The sequence below is a fragment of the Erithacus rubecula genome (assembly GCF_903797595.1).
Source record: "Erithacus rubecula genome assembly, chromosome: 4".
In the NCBI taxonomy this organism is placed as follows: domain Eukaryota; kingdom Metazoa; phylum Chordata; class Aves; order Passeriformes; family Muscicapidae; genus Erithacus; species Erithacus rubecula.
The window spans coordinates 24,082,092-24,105,082 of record NC_136686.1 but is presented as its reverse complement, the minus strand read 5'-3'; the positions used below and the strand labels follow the sequence as shown (position 1 = coordinate 24,105,082).

Sequence of the window (22,991 nt, the reverse complement as noted above, 5' to 3'; positions counted from 1 at the left end):
GGGTGATCTGACATTAGCACCTCATTAACATGCAGACTATGCCTTTTGGGGAGGTTTGTTTTTTTGTTTTTTTCCTGCTGCTTCCATCAAGTATTTTTCCTGATGCCCCGATTGAAACAACAGAGGGTTTAAAGAACTACTGAGCACACTTTCAAGTAAGTAGCACAGGAAAAGACAGTCCAGGGATCTGTTCAGGAGAGCTTGTAGAAAGTTCTTCAATCTGCTTTGGCGAGTAACATCCATCAACAGTTCAACGCATAAATGCATCTCGTTTTCTTCTTTGTTTCAAATGCATGCTTTTATACATTCGAGTATCAAGCTTCATACATACAAGGAATAGTTCTTAAAAGAGTTCACAGGTACAAAGTCCCTCCTCCTTTATGTTAAAGGATCTTCAGGGAACGGAAAAAAGGGTGGAGGAGATGATGCTAACTAGCCTGGGAGAAGCCTGAAGGACTGCAAAGGCAGCAGTGCATCCAGGAATGCAGTTCCAGAGTTCTCTGATGTAAGTTTTACTGGACTGTCGCTGACTCACTGCCACTCCAGCACCAGAACAGATTGACAGAGAAACTTACTTTTAAGAATATGTACTTGTCCTAAATGGAAATTACTGCATCAGGGGGTGGTGTGGAGGGGACAAGGAAAAGTGGGGGGAAAAAAGAAAACAAAAAACCCAACAAAATGAAAAATAGAGAACTAAAAGAAAAGAAAAAACACGAAAGACACACCCCCCCCAAAAAAAAACTGCTTGCAAAGTAGGGCTTGAAAAATTCGTGTAATAAATATCCACCAGGGGTATTACCTGTGTTACCTCTGACCTTATGTACTCTGTGATGTGACTGAACACCAAGGCATCTTGGTTACTTCACCTTACCTCTGAATGCAACAAAGATCTTTCTGCTAGCTTGAACAGAAGTTGCACCTTGCACGTTTATCAAAACACAGATAAACAGTATTTTGAACACTGCAATTCTGAGAAAAATGTGTTGGATACAATAAGATCTCATCTTGTTACACATTGTGTTGTTATGTAATGAGGATAGCAACATGTTTTGGCAAATTTTATACCTTAATTTATGTTGGGTATATTACTTAACTTATGTAGATTAAGCATATTATGAACCTAAAAGGCCCATCAGTGAATATTGCCACTCCAACTTATAACTTAGCAAATTGCATATTAAAAAGCTACTATTTATTTTTGCAAAATAAAAGGATTTGAAAATGTTGCCAAACTATATTATTTAGGCTGGGAGGTATTTCTCATTCAGAAACACCCTGAAAACAAAGAGATTAGGTACAATAATTTTTATACAGCAGACTTTTTTTTATATGTAGATGTAGATACAGATGATACAGATATAGAAAGAAGCATAAAATCTGAAATATTCCTTATTTATAGCTTTGGTGATGTGCAGTGTATTATGGATACTCTAGACAAATAGAAGGGACAACCTGCAAGAAGAGTTAATCTATTAACCTCTTGATTTTGTGTTTTGATTTCCAGTTAATACCTGTAACAGTGGCTACACACACTACAGCTGTAGGGGCAGACATTTTTAAATAAGGAAGTTTTTCTGACAAAACTTATAACCTTGATGTTAAAAGCATAATCAGAAAAGCTCCAGTATTTGTTGGTAACATTTAAAAGTCATTATATTGCAGACCCTGAAATCAATCTGAACAATAACTTCATGCATTTGGAAACTAACCAGGTAAGATAAACATCTACTGACGTTTTACACCCTTTTGACAACCACACCATTTCTATAGTTAGGTCAAGCAACCATAATTCTCTAGAAAGGCAAAGAAATCTTTTCTGAAATAGGGTGCACTGACTTTTCTATGGCAAAGTGATAATAAAAACAGGACAGTGGTTTAAACAAGCAAAATTATTTACTGAAGGTTTTCCATGAGATCGGCCATCTTTTTATCTGAAAATGAATGCAAGCATTCACAAAAATGAAGATAAATGCTTTTAACCCATAGTTAGATATGTTAGCTAAAAAACACTTTACAAAATAGCACAACATATTAATTTAAGTACATTGTAAAAGCAGCCTCAATGCAAGAATTCATGTTCTTTACTGACTGACGTTTCAAGCCCCATTACCCTTTCCACCTCTTTCTGCACTTACAGGGGGCTGTAACTTACAAAAACATACAAGGAAATACCAAAGATAGCCTTTTTTAGATTAGCAACTTATACTCTCAAAGTGGAAGACATTAAAATAATATTAGGCCTTGAAATCAAGGAACATTTTCTGTCCTATATGCTGATGGATAAAGAATTGACTAGAAGTAATGAATTAGATACCCATGAAGAGTTGAAACAGTATTTCTTTTTCTCTAGACTTCCTTGCACTACAAAACATTTACACATGGGTCTGAAGGAGCCTGTCAATGTAATAAAATTAAGTTGGGTTAATAGTGACAAAGAGATCTAATTTTACATTATCACAGAACAAAACAAGAACCTTTTCTCTATTTTTCTAGAATCCTGTAGGAAACAGAAGTATTTGAAAATATAAAACCATAACAGGTTGCTTTATCATATTATGACAAGAATTTATGATGAAAGATGTCAAGCACTACTCATATTCCTAATAAAAGGTTATTTACTAGTTCAGTAAAATATTCTAAACAGACTTTCTACGATTTGCATTGCTGGCTATAACTGCACACAACATAGTTTGCAAGCATGTATTTTATTTTGTGAGAAAATGAGAATTCAGTGTTTCAATATGTGACATAGATAACATGAACCCTTATTACATTTGGACTTCTCATGCAGTTCTTACAAGCAAGTCTAAACCTAGTCACTGCACAACAAATCTTGTAGAGTTAATCAGTTCTGCATTATATACCACATGAACATACAAGCAATTGAAAACACAAACTATGATAACTTACTGACAGGTATAAAATACTTTGACCAAAAAATCCCACAAATCCAAACCACTGTAACCATGTATAATAAAATAAGTCAAAAGCAGTTAACTGAAACTGGTTTATTGGTAATAAATGAAAATCCAACAATTGATATTCAGAAGTTTAAAAAGAAACAGGTCTCCATATGCTCTCCGTGTTTGATTAAATCAACTAGTTAAGGAATCTCCAATATTCAGCTAATATTTTTAAACTTTTGCCTTTTTTTGCCTGCTCCCCATCCTCCGCTTAGCTGCACTGGATGGTCTCGAAATGATATTCGTTCTCTATGAGATGGACCCAAGCATGATTTTTCTGGAGTAGAAATATTATTTTCTAAACAACAAAACAGACATAAAATTAAAAACCAACCAACCAAAACTCCCCTAAATTTCACTGTACCATATTCTTTTAAAGACAATAATATTTCTAGGTCTAATCTGACAGAACACAATTTTTATAGTTATGTATGGCTCACTATTTAAAAGTAATATGAGTATTTTCACAAGGTAGTCCTTTAAAAAAAAATAAATTCCTTATCCAAAAAGATGGTAAAATTACTAACCAAAATTACCATACTTTTATAAGTGCCATTATCTGTCCATTTTGAACTTAACACTTACAGAGTTACTCAGCGTTTGACACAGAAACTCATCCTTGAAGTGGATGAAGAACCTGTTCGATCTAATTAATAAGTTTTTGTGATTGTATTAGACCAAATAAAAGTGAGATTTCTTCAAAGCTCAGAAATATTTAAACTTAGATGCTGGATGGTGCCACAGAAAAATTTAAGAACACATATGAATATGTGAAACATCCACTTTCATTGTCATGCACACAGATACTTGAGTAATTTAGGCAATAGTTTCCAAAAAACTCTTCAGACCATTATTTAAATAAAATAACCAGTAGAAGCAACCAAAGGTACAATATCTATTTAACATAAATGAACACTTAACACCTGATATTTTTCTTTGGCCTCTGTAAGAAAGAAAACATCTGTGGAAGACAACCCAAACTTTGCAAGAGAGTGATATACTGTTCACAATACAGTAGTTCATGCTGTGTATATATATATATATATTTAACATACTAGCTTATCAAACAATTTTATGAACAACTCTTTGCCGCTTACCAATGGAAAACAGAGTGACAAAAAAGTAGAACATCATTCTATGTACCAATATATAAAACACAGCTATATACTCAAAGACTAAGAGTTTTTTTGCTTTCTCAAGGATGCTTTCCTGTAGCCGGCTAGATCTAAATGTCAGGAGGTTTTCCCAGCCTACAGTTCCCTTTCTTATGAATTCTTAAATTATTGTGAATGTATGTTGCTAAACAGTTCTCTCTTTGGGCAACCAAGAGCTTTCAAGTATTTTTAACATTGTCTCCATTCATCTTCTTATGGCTCTACTGATGTAGTAAATTGTTTTATTTTCTTTTTCTTAAAATATATAATTAACTCTAGATGTATCTCCTAAAGATTTAAAATTCTAATATTTTGCCTTTACAGCATTCCCAGTTTCCTTGCCTTTGGATTATTTTATTTAACACCTCAAATAGTAGCAGATATCTCTGGTACAGAAAGGCTTTTGTTAAAGAGCAAAGAAAATATTTAATCAGGCTGTAAACTTCCCATCAATTATTTTGCTTGGGAACCATAACATATTCACTGAAGACTGAAACCCTCAAATTAGTACATTAAGTGGTTAATTAGTGAAACTTCAAAATAAATCTAACATGGTAATTATATTTTTAAAATTGCATGCCTTTAATTTAAAGAATTATTTTATGAAATTGAAAACTTTAAACAAAAAAATTGTCTGGAATTTTTTTGTTAAAATAAAAGCAAAAAGGAAATAGCTATTGCATATTTAAAGTGGAAAACAAAACTGGAGCTAACATATGCTTTTTCTGAGCACTCATCTTCAACATGGTATCCACAATAAAAGTAAACAAGACATATTATTTTTTTCCTATATTTTGACAAAAATTACATTTTATTACATTATTTTTAAAATAGAATAAAAACAGATAGTAGAAAGAGCCTATCTATAATGAGTTTGAAAACTAGTCTAGTAGTGATAGAGATAATATAGGAAGACAGTCAGTCAACCTAATCCTAACTGTCTGATCTGAATTATTTCTGGACTAACCTCACTTATTTATGAACCTATGTGCACTGCTAAATAGTATTTTCATGATGGATTTCAGTAATCTGTATATGTAGGTTTTTTGCCTCTCCACATGTAATTATATACAATATATTGGAAGGAATATGTTGTCCTTAAATGAGTATGCAATATGTGGTATTATTCCATTTAAAAATCCTAAAGACCTCCTGTATGCAGGTTTAACAAATCAGAGTCTCTCCCAAAGTCTAATAGTCACAGGTCTCTTTTTTTTTTAATCTAGTCTCATCAGACTTCATAGCATCTGCTTTAAACTTTATTATACAATTGTGACCTAGACAAACTGAATTGAAGCACAGATTAACTTTGTATTCTTTCTTTCCATGCTTTACACAGTTCTCAGCTCTATTCAGCCAAAGAAAACAAAGCCATAAAGAGAATGATCAACTAATTTGGAATGAAATATCTCCAGATGGATTTGTTGTAATTCACTGCAAATCATTCCTTTTGCATGTCCCATCTTTCCATTTTTGAAATGGGTATAATTATGTTTGCACTTCTGATAAAGCACTTCTGATATCTACCAAATACTGCTAAGGGATGGGTATTATTATCAATGTTGCTGTTCCAGTTATTGGTCTAACTGGAGTGATGAAAGACAGAGTTGGCATGGAGAACCAACAGCCTATTCCCTGAAGAAGAATTCTCAAGGACAGATAAACACAGCAAAGTGCAGTTTGCTTACTCGTATTCAGATCACAGTTATTTCTCAGATGTTACATCAGTGGCTATTGCAACTGCTAGTGGTTTAAATATTTTTAATGACTAAAAAATGGTGTCCTAAAGCAAAGAAATCTCCTTTATAATGAAGGTATTAGTTAAATATGAGATAGAGTTTTGCTGCAGCTCTTTATCCTAAAGGGTAATGCAAGACCAAACAGAAAGATTAATTAAAACAAAAGAACAGAATCACAGATTCATGAAGGCTGGAAAGAACTTCTAAGATAATAGAGTCCAACCATTAACTCAGCACTGCCTAGTTCATCACTAAACCATGTCTCTAAGCATTAATCCACTTGTTTTTTGAACATTTTCAGGGATGATGATTCCACCATTTCTCTGCTCAGCCTGTTCTAATGCTTGACCATTTCTTCTGTAGAAAATTTTTTCCTAATATCTAATCCAATAATGATAATCCAATAATGAATGGAATGCGTTGAAAATATAGGACTTACTTGATTGATCATACATATGCCCACAAATTACTATGCTTACTTTTAATAGTAAGCTATTCCAATGAAATCTAGGTATGAGTATTTCACATGTGCTCAAATAAGAGCAGCTTTGCACTTAAGTGTAATGTAAGCATCTAGGTAGAATCTTGCAATAAATAAATAAATAATAAAAAAGCACATAAACAAAGAAACCCTCAGTGACTTTGCTGTCAATACCTGTGTTTACAACATATTTTCTGATTCTGATTTTCAAACAGGCAATTTTCTTTCTTCAGAAATATTCAATAAGGACATCTCCATTAGGAAATGGTTAGAATTTTGTCAAAATCAAGGGAATGAGAGAAGACAAGAGAGTCTGGTAAAGGATGACAATGGCACTTTGAATTAATAGACTGAACCTAGAAATTCTCCTTAAAAACACAGTCTTGTTAAAAAAAAAAACAATAAAAAAAACCATAAACCAGGAAACAACCCCAAGTTTGCGAAAACCTGTAAAACATATAAAAATGAATCCTTATTATATTCTTTCCTTACATTTATTGACTTGGGGTTTCTTTTGAGGGACCTTACAAATTTCTCTGATAGCATTACTAATGATATGAACAGTTTTTTATGGCATGCTTGGATTTGCATTATCTCCAATTTCCCCTAAACTGCAATGTGCCCTGCAAATGAATGGTTTACATACTAGCATATGAGTGACTCAAAATGCTACTGTCATAATTTCTTAAACAGTAAAATAAAGGTGACATTTACAGTTATCTTGCTATAAAGAGGCATATATTTCACTAATAAGCATACATACACACTCAGGTATGCACATGTGCATTTGTGATTTATGAATAATTGTAAGCATAATCACAATACTTTTATTTCATGTTATGTTCCTTAAGTGTATTTCTAGTGGGCCTTGCTGAAAGGCAACAACAGAAAGATCCATACAGTTTCAAGAAACTGTCTTTAGTATCTTTACTAAATAGAATTAGGTATATATTAAGTGCAAACTAACATGTTTACTAAAGATAAATTGGAACAATTACATTAGGTTTACTATATACAGTACTGATATTTTTGACAACAACTATTATTATTATTACCATTACTTGTACTAGAATTAAATAGAACCTGGCAAGTATATTAAGTATAATTTAACATGGTACATAGTTATTTTAATAGCTACTGATGCGGGAACAAAGCTTAGCCAAGAAAACAATTTAATTTCTCCTATACTAAAGCAGGCTCTAACACTTATTTACTGTGCATTCATTTACTTGTAGCAATTTAATATATGAAGCTTCAGTACGGTCTGAGAGACTTTCAAATGCCGGTATATATCAAAAAATATTTTGAGTATGTGCTGAAAGCTTGTCTTGGGGTAATGTCACAAGCTCCTATTTCTAAGCAGTCACTTTTTTGGTTGTTTAATCTGTTTTCTGCTATCCATTTGTTCTGGTCTTTTTTTTGTTAAAGCCTGGGTCTTTTAACAAATGTCAAGGTTTACATATCCACTGTTTTGATAAGTAATGCAATATGTAAAATGCTTTGAATGAAATTCTTGGTGTCCAAGAAGAAAAGCTCTGTTAAAAAGGTTATGATAGAAATTTTATGATGCATAGTAGACGTCATAGGGCATTTATCGATCCACCTAACATTGTGAGTCTGGAGATATAATTTATTACAAAGTCCTTACCATATTGTATTACTTAAAAGCAAATACAGCATAAGAAGGCATGGAGAAAAAAACCTCAACATTTGAATGAAAGTGACCAGAACGAATCCTCAGCAGCAAAGCATTTACATCAATTTAAGCTCTGGAAAGAAGGTAGGTTCAGTAGGTCTGTGAAAAAGGTAAATGCTGCAATATCAGAAAAGTTAACATTTTAATAATGTTACTTATGGCTATATTGAATTTGGATTTTTTTTTTGTAGTTGCACTGTTTGCATAACAATATTTATTGTGCTGCAATTATACATTCTATTTTTAATTTTAAAAATTCCATTTAAATAGCATTGAAAAGTCTGAGGATCAATTTATATGAAATACCTCATGATATGTAAAGATCATATGTATCTCCTTTTTGTATTGAAATGCAAAGAAAGAAAACATCATGATTAATTTTTTTAAAAAGTAAATGGTGAATTTTGTTTGTAAATGGTGAATTTTGTTTGTAAATCTGCATGACTTCATGTTGGTAGGACTAGACACTTCTAAAATTTTATAGAAATTATGAACTTAAATTTCTTTGTTTATCAAACACTGATGCTCTTCTAACTAGATCATGCTAACAATTACATACTTGAATAATCTGAACTCTAAAATGTGACTCAGTCATATGGAGTTGAAAAAGAAAACCATTTACAAGAATATATTATAATAATTTATTAGTTACCATTCCACACAGTTAAACATAATAAACTTTGTGCTCCAAATGCATTCCTGTAAAATACAACTCTTTTCTAACTACAGAGGAGACTTTCAGCACCACTGCTTAATAAAGCTCAATATTTATTTTGTGTCTCATCTTCTTATCTATTTCCCCTATTTTGACCATTTAGGATGAAATCTGAGTGTCTGCCTGAAATTTTGCAAAAGGTTGGTCACTTCTAAGAAAATATGTAAAATATTTATGCTGCCCTTTGCAGAGGAGACTTGAAATATACTTAATAATAGAACCTTCTTTTTAGGATATGTCCAAATTTAGATCAAGTATATATGAATTGAAGTTTTTCCATGATAAGAGAAGGAATTCTTGATCTTTTGGGTTTTTCCACTAAAATACCAGTCAGTATGGAGACATGCTTCACCACTATAATATATGGAGCTAAGCAAGGCTACTCCTAGAGATAATGTTGAAGATCATGCTAAGTCAGGGAACTTAAAAGCCTGCTTGTTTCATGCTGTCTGTGGCAGATGGAGAATAACTACAGGAACCATGAAGAGCATAAGAATCAAAACTCCTATAGGATGAACACTGAGAGAAGAGAAAGGGCTGCAACTAAAATCCAAGAGAGAAATGAGACTGACTCAGAATCAAGGTGAGAGAAACTAAAGCTTACTTGGTAAACAATGCTCTGGCACACTTGGCACAAGAGACTAGAATGACTTGACAAAGTCCCTGACACATAGCAGGCAGAAAAACATAAGGAAGAAGAAAACTGTAAATTGGCAAAGGGGAACAGTATAAGAATAAAGAAGATGGACTACAGGGCACTAGCTGGTTCCTAACTCTCAGAATTAACAAAAGTAAAAGAAGTGAAAATACAGGTAATAATAAGAAAGAACACAAAGAGTAAGTACATTAAGAGACTGGACTCAAGATCTGCCTATACAGTACACTAAACCAAGCCATATTTGGAGGAGGTCCAAACTAGAAGATGATGAATCTGAGGAATACTGTCAGGAATAATCTGGATTCAGAAAGAAACAGAGAGCGAGAAGAAAAAAGTAATCGGACCAGGATCTGTAAAAACGAGCAGAAGACTGACGGTGTATGTGGGAAGAAACAGTGGATGGGAGAAGAAGGTTAAGCTGCAGTAAATTGGAGGACAGAAACAAGAACCATTCACAGTAAAATAAAGGATTATGGAACACAGGTGTGGAAAAAACAGCAATGAAAAAGATACAAACTGGAATGAAAAAAGCAAGGAAAGAAAGAGTGCCTTGGGGAAGAAAATATTATGGACACATCTTTACCATCCAGTGTAACAATCTGAAGTAGCCCAACATAAATTACTGGACCTTTCAGTGCACTGACTTGAGAAATATTTTTTAATTTACTTAACAAAGATCCCATGGCAAAGGAAACCTAAAATTGTTATTATTGACTCAAATAATAAGACAGAAATCCTTATAGTTGGTCTAATGGTTCCATGGTTCTAAGTGGATATCAAAGTGAACTACAAGCCAATGTCTTGAAATGGAATTTCTTTTTTAAGCTGGTTTCTCTTCAAAAAAGCCCTTACTGAAGAACTCCCAAACCCTAGTAGAAGAGTATGAGGCTGCAAAATTAAGCAATTAAAATTTAGAATATGCCTCTGTACATCTGTTCTTGAATTATTTTCATAACTGGAAACACAGATGATGAAATTGCATGACATCATGTATCATTTTTTTCTCCCTAGCCTGTTAAATTCAATGAAAGCAAATTCTACATGCCTTTTAAAATCTGCATTTAGGTAGCTTTTTAATATGCAACCTTAAAGTGAATTAAGCAGCATCTTGTAAGATGTCATTCTGTAGTCTGTTCAAAAAGATTAGGTATATGTTGTTTGATTGTTAACAAATACATAGAAAAAAATGTATGTATGAAAAAAATATGCACAAGAAACTGCTTGGTAAAATATGAGCAAATCCACAGAGAGCTTAAAAATGAGTTGCTTACTACACAGAGAGAGTTTACAAATCCTAAATGAAAGACAGCAGTCCTTGACCTAAAATATACAGACAATAGTGATGTTAAGAACAAAGAAACAGGAAAGCAGGAATTTTTTGAGGTGAAGCTTCACCATACACTGCTTATAACAAAGTTGAAAGGTTTCTAACAGCTCTCATTATGCAAGAAAGGGAGGCAAAGAAAATCAAGGTGTGGATTCTGTCAAGAGCAAAAATAATTGAGTAAGGATTAAAAAGAAAGTGAAATAGAAGTTACAGTGTTATTTTTCTGAGTTGGAAGAGTTTTCACTATAAGAAAGGCATAATTAAACTTCATTAATTTATTTTCACTGACTAGCAGAATATAAAGTTTGCATTTACTGGAGAACTAGAACTGATAAATGTTTGTTAGTGGAGCTATACACTAAATGGGTCAATTTTTTGAACTAAGGGTAATAAAGGAATGACAAGGCTAAGGTTCTAATTTATTTAATTTTTTTTCCTGGAAAGCAGTTTTATGGATATCAAAGGCTTCCTGAAAAGCTCGAATTCAGGGAAGAGAAGAATTAAGAATTCTGGGCAGTATTTTAAATAATAATTAGAGGCACAGCTCCCATTGCATTTCACTTTCAAGTTTGGTCAGGAAATTGCAGTACCCAAGGCAAATATAATGAAAATAAAGTCTAAATTTGCAGAGAAAAGAAAACCACAAAATTGTGATGACAGTTAAGACAATGCAAATGCATAGAAGACTTATCTATATGTCCAACATTGGTTGGCTAGAAACAGATTAATATGAGAGAAGGTAGTTGAAAGTAATAGCCTACTCACAAATTGGATATTAGGATATACAAAAAAAGGTACTTTCTACGTAGGTATAAAAAATTCTTAACTTCTAAGTCTTGCAAAATATTTCTATGCCCATCTCACAACTCAATGCTGACTACAGTACTAGTGCTCAAGAAACTATTAAAACAAAAAATACAATCAGAAATTCACACCGATGTTTTGTGGAGTCAATCAAAATTATGAAGAATGGTTAGATAACCCTGCCCCCCAACCAGCCCCACCCAAAAAAAATAAGCTCGAGAAATAGAAAAGAAAAAATAGTTACTAGTGAGCAAAAAGTAATACCTATGAAGGAATACTATATTCCTCTAGAACATAATATAAGTATGTTCTTAGATCATAATGTACTGGCCATTAACAGAAGTAAAGTTCTGAATTATACAGACAATGGCGACTCTTTCTTTAGGCTATACATTTTTTTGAAACATTTGGTCAATTTAATGAACAGTTAGTTTTCCCTTTGAACATGTAACAGGGAAGCAAATCAAATACTTTAAAGTAAACAAATGCTTTGCTTAAACTGAGATATACTATGTTAAAAGCATTCCTTTTATTACTTAGTTAATTTAGCTTTGTCAAGGAACAGAATTAAGTTAGTTTAGGATTAATGCATCTCATCCAAATTTTTCAGAAAAAATCAGGAATTCTGCCTTTTAAGAAAACTTAAAATTGTTTAATCCAGAATTCAAAGAACCTCCCTTTGGAAAAAAAAGGTCTATAGAAAAGGTATATAAAAGTTAGGAAGTTCACAAGAATATTTCTTAAAATCTTGACTTAGCTTTCTAGAATCCCCTGTGAATTAAGAGATAATAACTTTGAAGTGTTATATGTCTTTCTTAACAAAGACATAATAATTCATACATTTCCCTATATATAAAAAAAGTATTTTATTTCAGTTTCACATGAATTTAAGAGGGTTTTTTAGTAAATATATTTAAGAATCCATTATTTTGTATTTCTAGACTTCAATTTTCAGCCTGTAACATCTCAACAATTTATTGATACAATTTCTAAATTACAAGTTATATATAAGGAACATGCATGATACTCCCAAATAACAGCATTTGATTCCTAAGAATAATTGAATTTTGAGGAACAACCATAACTATGAATGCTGGAAAGTGAACTCAGTAATATTTATTAATCACTGCTTGTCAAATCATTGAGGTTGAGATCTCATGAAAAAATGGTACAAAAACTTGATATAAGAATTTATTGAAATTACAGCACCTCTAAGGCCACAGCATCTTTATAATAACCTGCAATACAACTGCAGGTTAACTCAAAGGGAATACACCTACTAAATCACTGAAACATTTCCTAGGCATCTTAATTTAATATTTCAGAAGACAAAACCAAGAGAGATTATTGAACAAGAAAGCATTTTATAACAAATATATTCTCAGTAAAGGCAAATTTATAATGTTTTCAGATTAAAGATATCAGAGGGCTAATGATTTATTCTGATAATTGAAAAGCAACAGTCTTTGGCAAACAGAAAAACTGTAATAAACATGTTTCTATACTGCATGTGAACTGTACAAAGGTGACAGTAATGTTTGGTTTTATATATCATAAATGATATAATTGAATGTAACATTGCTGTTTAATTTCTTAAATCCGTGATGATAAAATTTATATAGACACATATGCAGAAACAAATTTTAAAAGACATAAGACCTGGGCTTTTTTTCCTTAGTTCCTGGACTACTGAAATAAGAACGAATACATGGTATGGTGTAGTAGATGTATATTTTCTGAAAGTATACCTATATTAGCAAACATTGTAAACTCTCTTTCTCCCTTTACCCCTGCCCCTTCTTTTATAAGATGGCAGGCACAAAGACAGAATTATGTTCTTTCTCCATTGGTACAATCAACTTAGACTGTGATGATAAATTTTCAGTAATCTAATTTTAGGAATGTAAATCAAATTGATAAACATAAATATATTGGATAATTATTATTTTTTTACCTATGAGCAGTAATGTAAATAAATCTTCATTCTAAAGCCTTTACAAAGTATGTCAGAAAAATAGAGATTTCAAGTATTTTCACGTTTTCCTTGAATTTTAATTTTTTTTATTGAATTCAGCATATACGAAAACATAATCAAAAAGTAAATCCAGCAATTAATATATAAAATCATATTAAATATCTGATTTCTATTTTGACAACATTTCAAGAAACTTCATTACTTAAAAAGTTTTAGGAATTTTGATAATTTTGCCAAAGTCATTTAATACAGCTTATATCTTCTGTAATGTGCTTTTGGGAGTTTATGTTTTTATTTATTTGAAAAAGCATTGTACACAAATACAAAAATATACTATGTCATATTATCAGAAATATATTACCATTTCTTCAGTAATATTACACAAAAAAAGGCATGAAACTTAAAATTCTACAATTTTCATGGCATTAAAAAAATTTTTTTCTATGCATAGATTCTTTTGTTACCTTCTACAGTACTAGAGTTGTAAAAAAATAAGGCTTTTAGAGGGTCTTGTACTACTGAGCTGTAATAAGTTCAGTAGGATCATATTCTACAGTATAACTGGTAATCAACATGACAGAAATCTGTGCCTTGATTTGTGATATGTATTCTGGTGCTCAGGTAACAAAACATGCATTTTTCAAAGCTCTTTTGGAAAAAAAAATAAAAGGAAGGTTAAGAAAACCTTTTTCATACTTTAGGAAAAAAAAAAATCTCAGAACTTAGACATGAGAAGACCTACAGTACATCACAGAGAACTTCCCATTAAAATCACAAGAGGTAAGTCTATCAATATTAAAGTTTTTAAACAGAACTGCAGTAAATGTGTGAAAAGGCTTTAGATGAAAAAGAAACAGAAAGATAAGCAGTATATGTTATTAAGGATTCCAAGCATGCTCAGTTCTACCTAGCATTTTAGTGATCTTTAATACTGATATTGAAAAGCACCATAACTTACTTGAGGATCTTGCTGAGTGTCTGTGTGGTGGCTTATTTTTTTCTCTGTTCTCAGTCAAAGCACTTCCACTGGTCATGGAAACAAGGTCTAAATCCATGTCTTCTCTGCTTACAGGGCTTGCCTGGAAGCAGTGGGAGAGAATGTACACAATCATGAAACAAAATATAACATTTTCTGAATGTAGCTCACATTACTCCAAATAAACAAACAGGGTCTGTCAAACAACCTTCTTCAAAATGATACCACAATCCTTTTTTGTTGCCTAGGCTGAACAAATGCACTATGTCAAAGCATTTTTGTAAATAAGAGCCGATCTTAAAATTGTGGTTTGTGATCTGAGTCAATGCAACAACAAAAGAAAACATTTTAGTACAGTAATTTTGAAGAAAATCAATCTTGCAGAGGGCTGATGAAACCTTAAACAGCTTAAGATCATTTACTGACCAGTCTATAATTTAAGTTATAATTGAATGTCAGAGATGTCATATTGGATTATTTCCTGCAATATTTATGTTTTATCCAGGACACGTATCACTTCAATCAGACATGGGCCCAGTGAGTAATTTAATCTTTTAGGTTTTTGCTAATTAACCATAACCATCAGACAGCATTTTAATTATACTTTAGGCAAGAGTATTATACTAATTATAAACTTTTAACATCCAGTGGTGGTATGTTTTGGCATGAGGCATGTTACCTGAAAATCGTATTTCATTTTAGCAATGCTGTTTTGGGAACATGTAGGGCAAAGTTTAAAAACCAACCTGGAAGACACCACCCACTGTAAATTGCAGATTGTCATTTTTGCAGAAACAACTTCACATTTACTGAAGAATGTAATGAAAAGCTATTCAGCACCAAAAGCAGCCTCTAACAATAGCTAGATGCTAAGGACCAGTAACAATGATGGGGAAAAATCAGACACTGCTGATGAACAGTCTACAAAATCTCCAGCGTAGATTCAGTCAGCTGGAAGTTCTGAATATAAGGATAGTCTTTGGACCTTCAGAAGTGAGGTCCAGAAAAGCAGATTAAGTCTTTCCTCTCTCTGGGCTGAAGAGCTAGATGTCTTTCAGAAGCTAGGTGTCTAACTTGGTATTTATTTTTAACAGAAAAACAAACAAAACTACGGAAAAGGAAAGACCCTGCTAGTGGTAAAGTCACTAAACTTTTGCCTAACACTGCAGTAGCAAGACTGCTCAATCAGGAATGTAGAGACTGGGTCTCAACTCCTTCCTCAGGGGGCTAAAGCCCACAGCTCCCTTTTTCTCAGGAAAGTGCTGTTACTGTGAAGAGTCAGGCCATTCTGGAGGAGACGATTTCCAGACTTCCTGTTCAAACTACCTCACTGTACCAAAAGCAGCACTGCACCAATGCAGACAGGCTTTGTAGTCCAGTTTAACTTAGAGAACTCAGATGAAATGGAGACCTGTTTCATTTCCTTGTCTTTACTCAGTCACTGTTTAATGTAAAATTCATTTAAAAGTCCATGCATTTTCAAACCAAAAGCTCCAAAGATACCGAGATTTTACACTCTTCCTTAGTGATTGCAAACCCTTTGTGTCTGCACAGAAACTTTATCCCTTGCTGTCTGATGCTTACCTTTCATATGTTTAATGATGGGGAATTTAAATATTTGCTTTGCACAGCTAGTCTTTATTATTGCTGTTAACATCAACATTTTATTTTCTCTTCCATAGCAGTGCAAAGAAACTTGAAAAAAAATTGTTTCACCCTATCAATTATTTCTATTTTTCTGGCCTTAATATTTACAGTTTCTTTAAGCTTGTGAGAGCTTCCTATATTCCAAACTTTTTAAACTGAAAGCTTTTAGTCTTTCATTAGTAGAAATAATGCAATGATTGTCATGCTCAAAGAGACTCAAACCAGTATAATTGATCATTCTTATTTCTATCTCACCTGTTTCAACACACAACAAAAGTTTTTAAAAATGTTTTTCTCAATTCCTAGAGATCCAGCAGGCCAGAGAATTTTATACAGAAAGCCTTCCCATGGTAATATTATCCAATGCCTACCATCATAGAAACTAAGGATTCATCGTTTTGCAGAAAACAGTATTAGGGTTATATTCTAGATTTTAATAAGGCTGTCTTGATCTCTGATATAAAATATTTGTTACTTTATTTCAAATAAAGATAAGTGTTTTCACCCAATTACAGTCAGAGTAATATTTAACATAATTGTGTTTTGTTAATCACTGGAGCAAATTTATTTTTGACTTTTTAAAGAAGCAAATTAAAACCTTCCCTTTTTGGTTTATGATTTAAAATCAAAATTTGGGAGTAATTTAAGATTCTAGCACAGTTTTTCACAGACTGTAGTACTGGACTTCTATCTGTAGTGATCACCATAGTTAACTCTTCAGAATTTCGGTCATTTTTTTATTACCACACACCTTTCTTGCTAATTGAAAATTAGTATCAATCAGGAGGAACCTTTTCCTTGAACACAGCTTTGCATCTGAATCTTTGTCTATTTCTAGGTAGAATTATGAAGATGTTCTGTAACCTTCAGAGATAAAAGGTGCTTTTGAATTCAAGTTACATCTAAATGATTGAAGATACTAATCAATAATGAAGGGGTTAACCCTGTAAATAATTTAAACTTCATACAAGATGAATCAGGAAGTCCATCCTACCTACTATTCCATGAAATAATATTAATTTAAAATAGTTTAAACTATAAGTCATCATGACTTCCAAAGCACTTCTATGGTATTACTAGTGAGAAAAAACCATCAAAATGACCAAGATTGACATAATAAGGTCTTTGATTTACTGCAGGTTGCTACAAAGGAATAATCCCCAGTGAGAAGACTTTATTATGCAACCATTGAAATGCAATTTTGTATCCATGAAAAAGAAAGTCTTAAATTAGTGGAATGTGCACAAACATAATTTAGAAAAGTATATGAAACTTGCAGAATGCAGGCTTTGGAATACATAAAAAGCAGGGATTGTCTAGCACATCAGAAAACTTCATGTTCAAGTATAGGGCATAGGAAAAAAACTACTGGAAATGTCCAGGAATGCTTTCCTCTTCTAATGCTTGCTCTCTCTTGCTCTTTGCTTTTAACATATATTTTCCACTTTTTTTCAGTTTACAAGAATTTTTTTTTTTTATAATGATTGCAGCTGTTAACTTGATTTTTATGATTTCATAGCTTTTAAATAATCTCCTGTGCCAAAGCAGTAGGAGTATGCTCACATTTCAACCTTTAAGAGAGAACTCATATAAATTTTAAAACCAAAATTCTCCAGCCATCTGTTTGTACAAACCACATTATTATTACACTGCCTGTATAGTACTGCTCTCTGCATTAGAAATATGTTTTATTCTATTTTCTTATTTTTGAGCCCTCTATTGCATTTTTCTCTGTATTTCATTCATGTGGAACAGCTATGTTATTATGTGGCACAAGCTGTGACAATTCCATAACTTTGCCAGTCATGTGGGCACACCACACAGTACTACTGTGGGATTGCAGCAGTATTTTGTGGACAGAACTGCTTAGTGTAAATAACATACAATCTACCTATATGCTCATATGCTTACCAGTAATTACATAACATGCTATTTAGATAACATTATTAAATTATGATTTGCTCAAATTACTGTTTTAGACTCCACCTAACAAATAACTATTGGTGCTGCCACAATCAAACCCTACAGCAGTCATTTGGTTCATGATTTCAGCCTTTTAAATTTTAGAAGAACCTAAGAATTGGACACACTTGCCAGAGAAAAATATTTGACAAAATCTGCTTTAAGGAAAACAGAAATAGTAACATGTAAGTCTTAAAAGCATTTTTTTCAAAGGTGAAATATATTCATTTCCAAAACATGCAAATTGTTGTGAAGCTGAAGAAGGAAGAAGCTAAAAAGCGGCTCAGAGAACAAAATGAGGCATATGACACATCATCTAACTAGGAAATAGCTTTTATGCAATATTTTACATCATGTATATGAGTATAAAACACTAATTCTGCCTAAATAATAAATATTTGCCCTGTTTTTTAAATTGTACAAAATGTTATCAATAAGAACATTGCTAATTTGGCATTAAAATGTAAAGACTATATATATAGAAATTGAATGAATATATATTGGCCTGTAGGCAACACAAATGCTTGCTATTAGAGGAATTTTTGGGTATCTCTGACACAACCTATTTTGTAAATCTTCAAATTGTTAAATTGCTCATATTTCCCCCTCCTGCCAACTAACATGACTACCTGTTTCAATAAATCAAATTTTTTAGAATACAGTGAAAGAAGTCAATCATGAAAAGAGCAGAGAGTTATTTAAGACCTAAAAAAATATTAGCAAGAAGTTGTAGGAATAAGTCTGACTTCATGCAATGTTTTCAATAATGTCACCATATTAATATGCAATTCCAACTCACTATATTTCAACAAATGACATTGAAAGCATATTAGAATGATTTAGATATGTTATATACAGGATTTGAGAATATTTAAATTTGTTCAATTGATAAGAATACACATTTTCAGTAAAAAACGTAGTTGGTACTGCACCATATTTCATTTTATCAACTTTTTTTGAAAATGCAGGATTAGTAGCTTTAAAAAGCACACATTAGCATTTGATGTCAAAAACAAACTCAGTGTCAGATTGTGAAGCTAGAACCCAATGCACCTGCATGGGGTTTTGTGTTACAATATTTTCTTCTGATCTCCACCATGGCATGACTTGATCGCCAAACAGAGATAACACTACAGAATTATATTAATTAAAAAACCTCATGTTTTTACACCAGGTATGGATTGGAAACACCTGAATTCTGCAAAATCCCACAAAGAAACAGGCTCTTACCACAAGTTGTACTTGTCTATTGTCACACACCGCAGGATCTAGCTCAGGCAAAAAACGACAGCTGGGAAAATATAGAATAGAAATCTCAGTAACTCCCACTGGGCTCACTAATATACCTGGTCTGAATCTTTTCAGGAAACAATCCTGCTTAATTATTAAAAATAATTCCATGATTAAGATGTATTATAGAAATTAATATTAACTGACAAAATATCAGAGCAATTACTATTATTTTTTTGTAGTTGATTTAAAAAAATAATTAGTAATTGTTTATTCACATGATAGAACATTAAGCTAAACTATTGTAACAAGCATGCCTTTTTGTATGTGTTGACATAAATTATAGAAAAGCCAGTTTTCATATTGCTTTTTATAGAAATAAAATTTTTTTAAATTGAATAAATATATCAGCTATTCCAAATTGTCTACCAATGAAGTTTGAATGGAGAACAGTTGGGCTTTTGGCAAATTAAAAAATTATATCATAATCCTTTCAAAAGTCAGCAAAAATTCTAGGGCATAGCATACACTTGCAGGCGAAGCACAAGAGAATTTAAGAAAATTCTTTTATAAATTTTTGTGTCTTCCTGCTTTCAAGCATCATTAAATGTTGTATTCCAGTGTTTTCATTCAAATTAAGAGTCATGGACGTTATCTTAAACAAACACTTTGAGTATTTATCTATTATGGATAATGACTGAAAGGTAAATATTACTGCAAAGCCAGATAAATATTTCCTAAGGAACATGTTTTTCATATCGTTTCTACAGTCATTGATACAAGTAGGATATGTGGCATGTTTTTCTGCACAAGACAGAACAATTTGCAGCCCATTTAATAATAAATACATTTTTAATGAAAATAATGATAAAATTAATATACTAAACCCATTGTTTGCCTGCTGACTCTTTGTTTGGTTTTCTTAGAGATGCTTGGCATTGTGTCTACTAGTGACTTCATTAAGATACTAAAGCCTTATATTGACTTTATGACCAAAATACACTTACAGTGTCTTAATATTTATTTAGGTAATATGAACCTTTCCCTTAATTGTATTGAAATTTTACCTGTTTAATAACCAAAACTGAATATAGAAGGAACATGTTTATAACATTTTAGTTCAGTGTGTATAAAGATGTAAACTCTGGGTTTATGTTTTGAAGACAAAATATAAATACACACTATTTAGTTTAAAAAAGTATTTTTTTACTTCCTTAATTAAATCTGACAATATAGCTAATATTACATTTGATTTAATTACATAAAACCATAATATATATCAATAACATTATAAAGCATATGATGAACAAGCACCTTTTTCTACACTCTCTACAGTCTAAAATCCATTGCATTGCTAAAGTAAGACTAAACAGTTATTTATTATAAGACTGTGAACATTTTATAATTTCAATTTAAATGTGGAAGAAATATCTATACAATCACTACTAAGCCAGTTCTAAAGGGTGCCATATTTGGGACATGGAAATATGGTGTACTGTCTGCTAGCTGCAAAGTCATGTTTGTTTTAGAACCATTAACTTAGGTTTCACTTTACAAGACAAATTTAAAATAAAAAAAAAATCTAATTTAAAGGCGATGACCTCACCACTTTGAATTTCTGGAACTGGCTGCTTCATAATCCAAAAGCTGTGCATGAAGCCATTGGTATGTGAAGTCTTTTTTCTGTAAGTTCTCATCTAAAGCAGTATCCAGCAGAGAAATTTTTTTACCTGGGGAGGAAGAGAGATACCCCTGTCTTTCATCATTATTTTAAAATACATTTTCTTTAAGATTTCCTAGATAAACTTGGAACCCATGGCTTCTTGGAAAAGAAAAAAAGGCAATTACTTCATTTTCATGCAGAGTCCAACTATTTAAGATTTCTTCAGATATATTTAAGAAATACTTTTATATTAGTTTTAATATTATAGTTTGTTTTCTCTTTTGGGTTGTAATACCAGCCTTCTGAATAAATTTATTTTATTTGAAAATAAATCTATCCTTTGTTTTGAAATTAATATAGAAGTATATATTATCCATAAATTGCTTGTCATAGCTGTCATGAATGTTGCTTATTGTGCTATCTCCATAATTACAAATATACAGTCATTTATACTTACAATTCTACTTAGTAATCTATAACCTTAAAAAAACCAAATCACCATCACATGCAAGAGTCAACACATGCAAATCTTATTACTTTTATCTGTCTTTTACTGATATGATCTATTAAGACATTTAAGACATTTTAATGGTAATTTCTGATTTGGATTCCAAGGCAATTGCATCTATGATACTATTTTTCAGAAATGGATTTTTTGGATGATAAAATACATCTAAAGATAGAGAATAAAACAGTAACATTATGGGGGGGAACAAAAGTAAAATTCTGGAGATCCTACGGTTTTCAGACCATTCTGCTGAATAACAGACATGTTTAGAAGCATCTGGAAGAGGATGCCAGAATTGGAAGAGCTTTTAGAGGAGCCATCATTATTGCAAGGAGACATTCATGGATTAGAATAATTTTTTATTTTCTACTCTCATACATCAACTTTATAGGTAATATCTTTTTAGCACCTTCAACTCAGGGCTTTTATGAGACATTTGAGAACCTTTTTCCTTTTTTTTTTTGGTACAAATGTGTTTTTGCTTTTGATGTCACTTCAGATAACACTGAGTTATCATCCTGTTGCTAATTATTCCTTTTATTTTTCTTACAAAGATTCATTTTTCCTCACTGATAGATGAATATGGCAGCTACTAGAAAGAAGGTTGTTATTAAACTGCAAGAACACTTGAACCAGCAAAGATCACTTAACATTCAAGTCCGTTTGCTTATTATGGGTGATTTAACTTTCAGTAAGTTCAAAGGGATGGCAGGGGGTGGGGATGGAGGTATCAGAAGTGCCATAGTTTTCATTTATATTTTGACACTATAAACTGAAGTTACAGGATATTCACACCAATTCACCTTTTAAGGGGTTTGATACATTACCCGCAGTATTTTTTTAACTTATCATTTACTTTGCATAAAAGTGCAAAATATATCTCCTCACTGGCATTTTACCTAGCCTTGCCATGAGCTCATTGCTTTCAAATTTCAGCTCTAAGATATTAAAGTATCAAAGCTGCTTATTTCATAGTCTGAATGCAAATGCTTTTTGTTTATTTGTCTTAGTATAGGGAATCTCTCTTCAAAACAAATCCATTCCTTAGGCTGAATGTGTTCAAGGCAAGGTCCTGGTCCAGAGTATAAAGTTATATATGCCTTGCTATTCACTAACAGACTAGAAATTAGGTAGAAGAATTTATACTTAGTTGATGTAAAAAACTCTTATTTACATCCTTTGGAAGCCAGAAAATGAAAATCTTGGATCGACAGTCATTGTATCTATGCAAATAAGGGTGCAAGGGCTGACTAAAAAAGTCAAGCAGTGAATTACCTAATCAGTAGGTAAAATATTAAAAGACTGATAATTACACTGTTCATAAGCTTCCTTTATTAAAGTGTGAACTATTTCTAAATTTATGATATTGCCTTCCTGGTTCAGGAGTACAATTATCTAAGCTCTATATTTTGAAGATTTTTAGGTTCCAAGTCCATAACTACACTGGTATCCTTACAGCTCTTAATTTGAAGACAGATGATGATTTGTAA

The 22,991-nt window shown here is 32.1% G+C and overlaps 1 protein-coding gene across 3 annotated transcripts in view; it reads right to left on the bottom strand.

The window, feature by feature from the left end:
* Positions 1-2,258: 2,258 nt before the first annotated feature.
* LRRIQ1 (leucine rich repeats and IQ motif containing 1) overlaps positions 2,259-22,991 on the bottom strand; it is a 101,571-nt gene continuing 80,838 nt past the window's right edge. For 2 of the 3 annotated variants that reach the window (XM_079304970.1, XM_079304972.1), the window contains 4 exons: positions 20,937-21,060; positions 19,331-19,391; positions 14,474-14,594; positions 2,259-3,264 (listed from right to left, as the gene is read on the bottom strand). In XM_079304970.1, coding sequence (XP_079161096.1) covers positions 3,125-3,264; positions 14,474-14,594; positions 19,331-19,391; positions 20,937-21,060 — 446 coding nt within the window. In that variant the 3' untranslated portion in view covers positions 2,259-3,124. The remainder of the gene's footprint in view (positions 3,265-14,473; positions 14,595-19,330; positions 19,392-20,936; positions 21,061-22,991) is intronic. The other variant, XM_079304971.1, reaches the window with a different exon arrangement.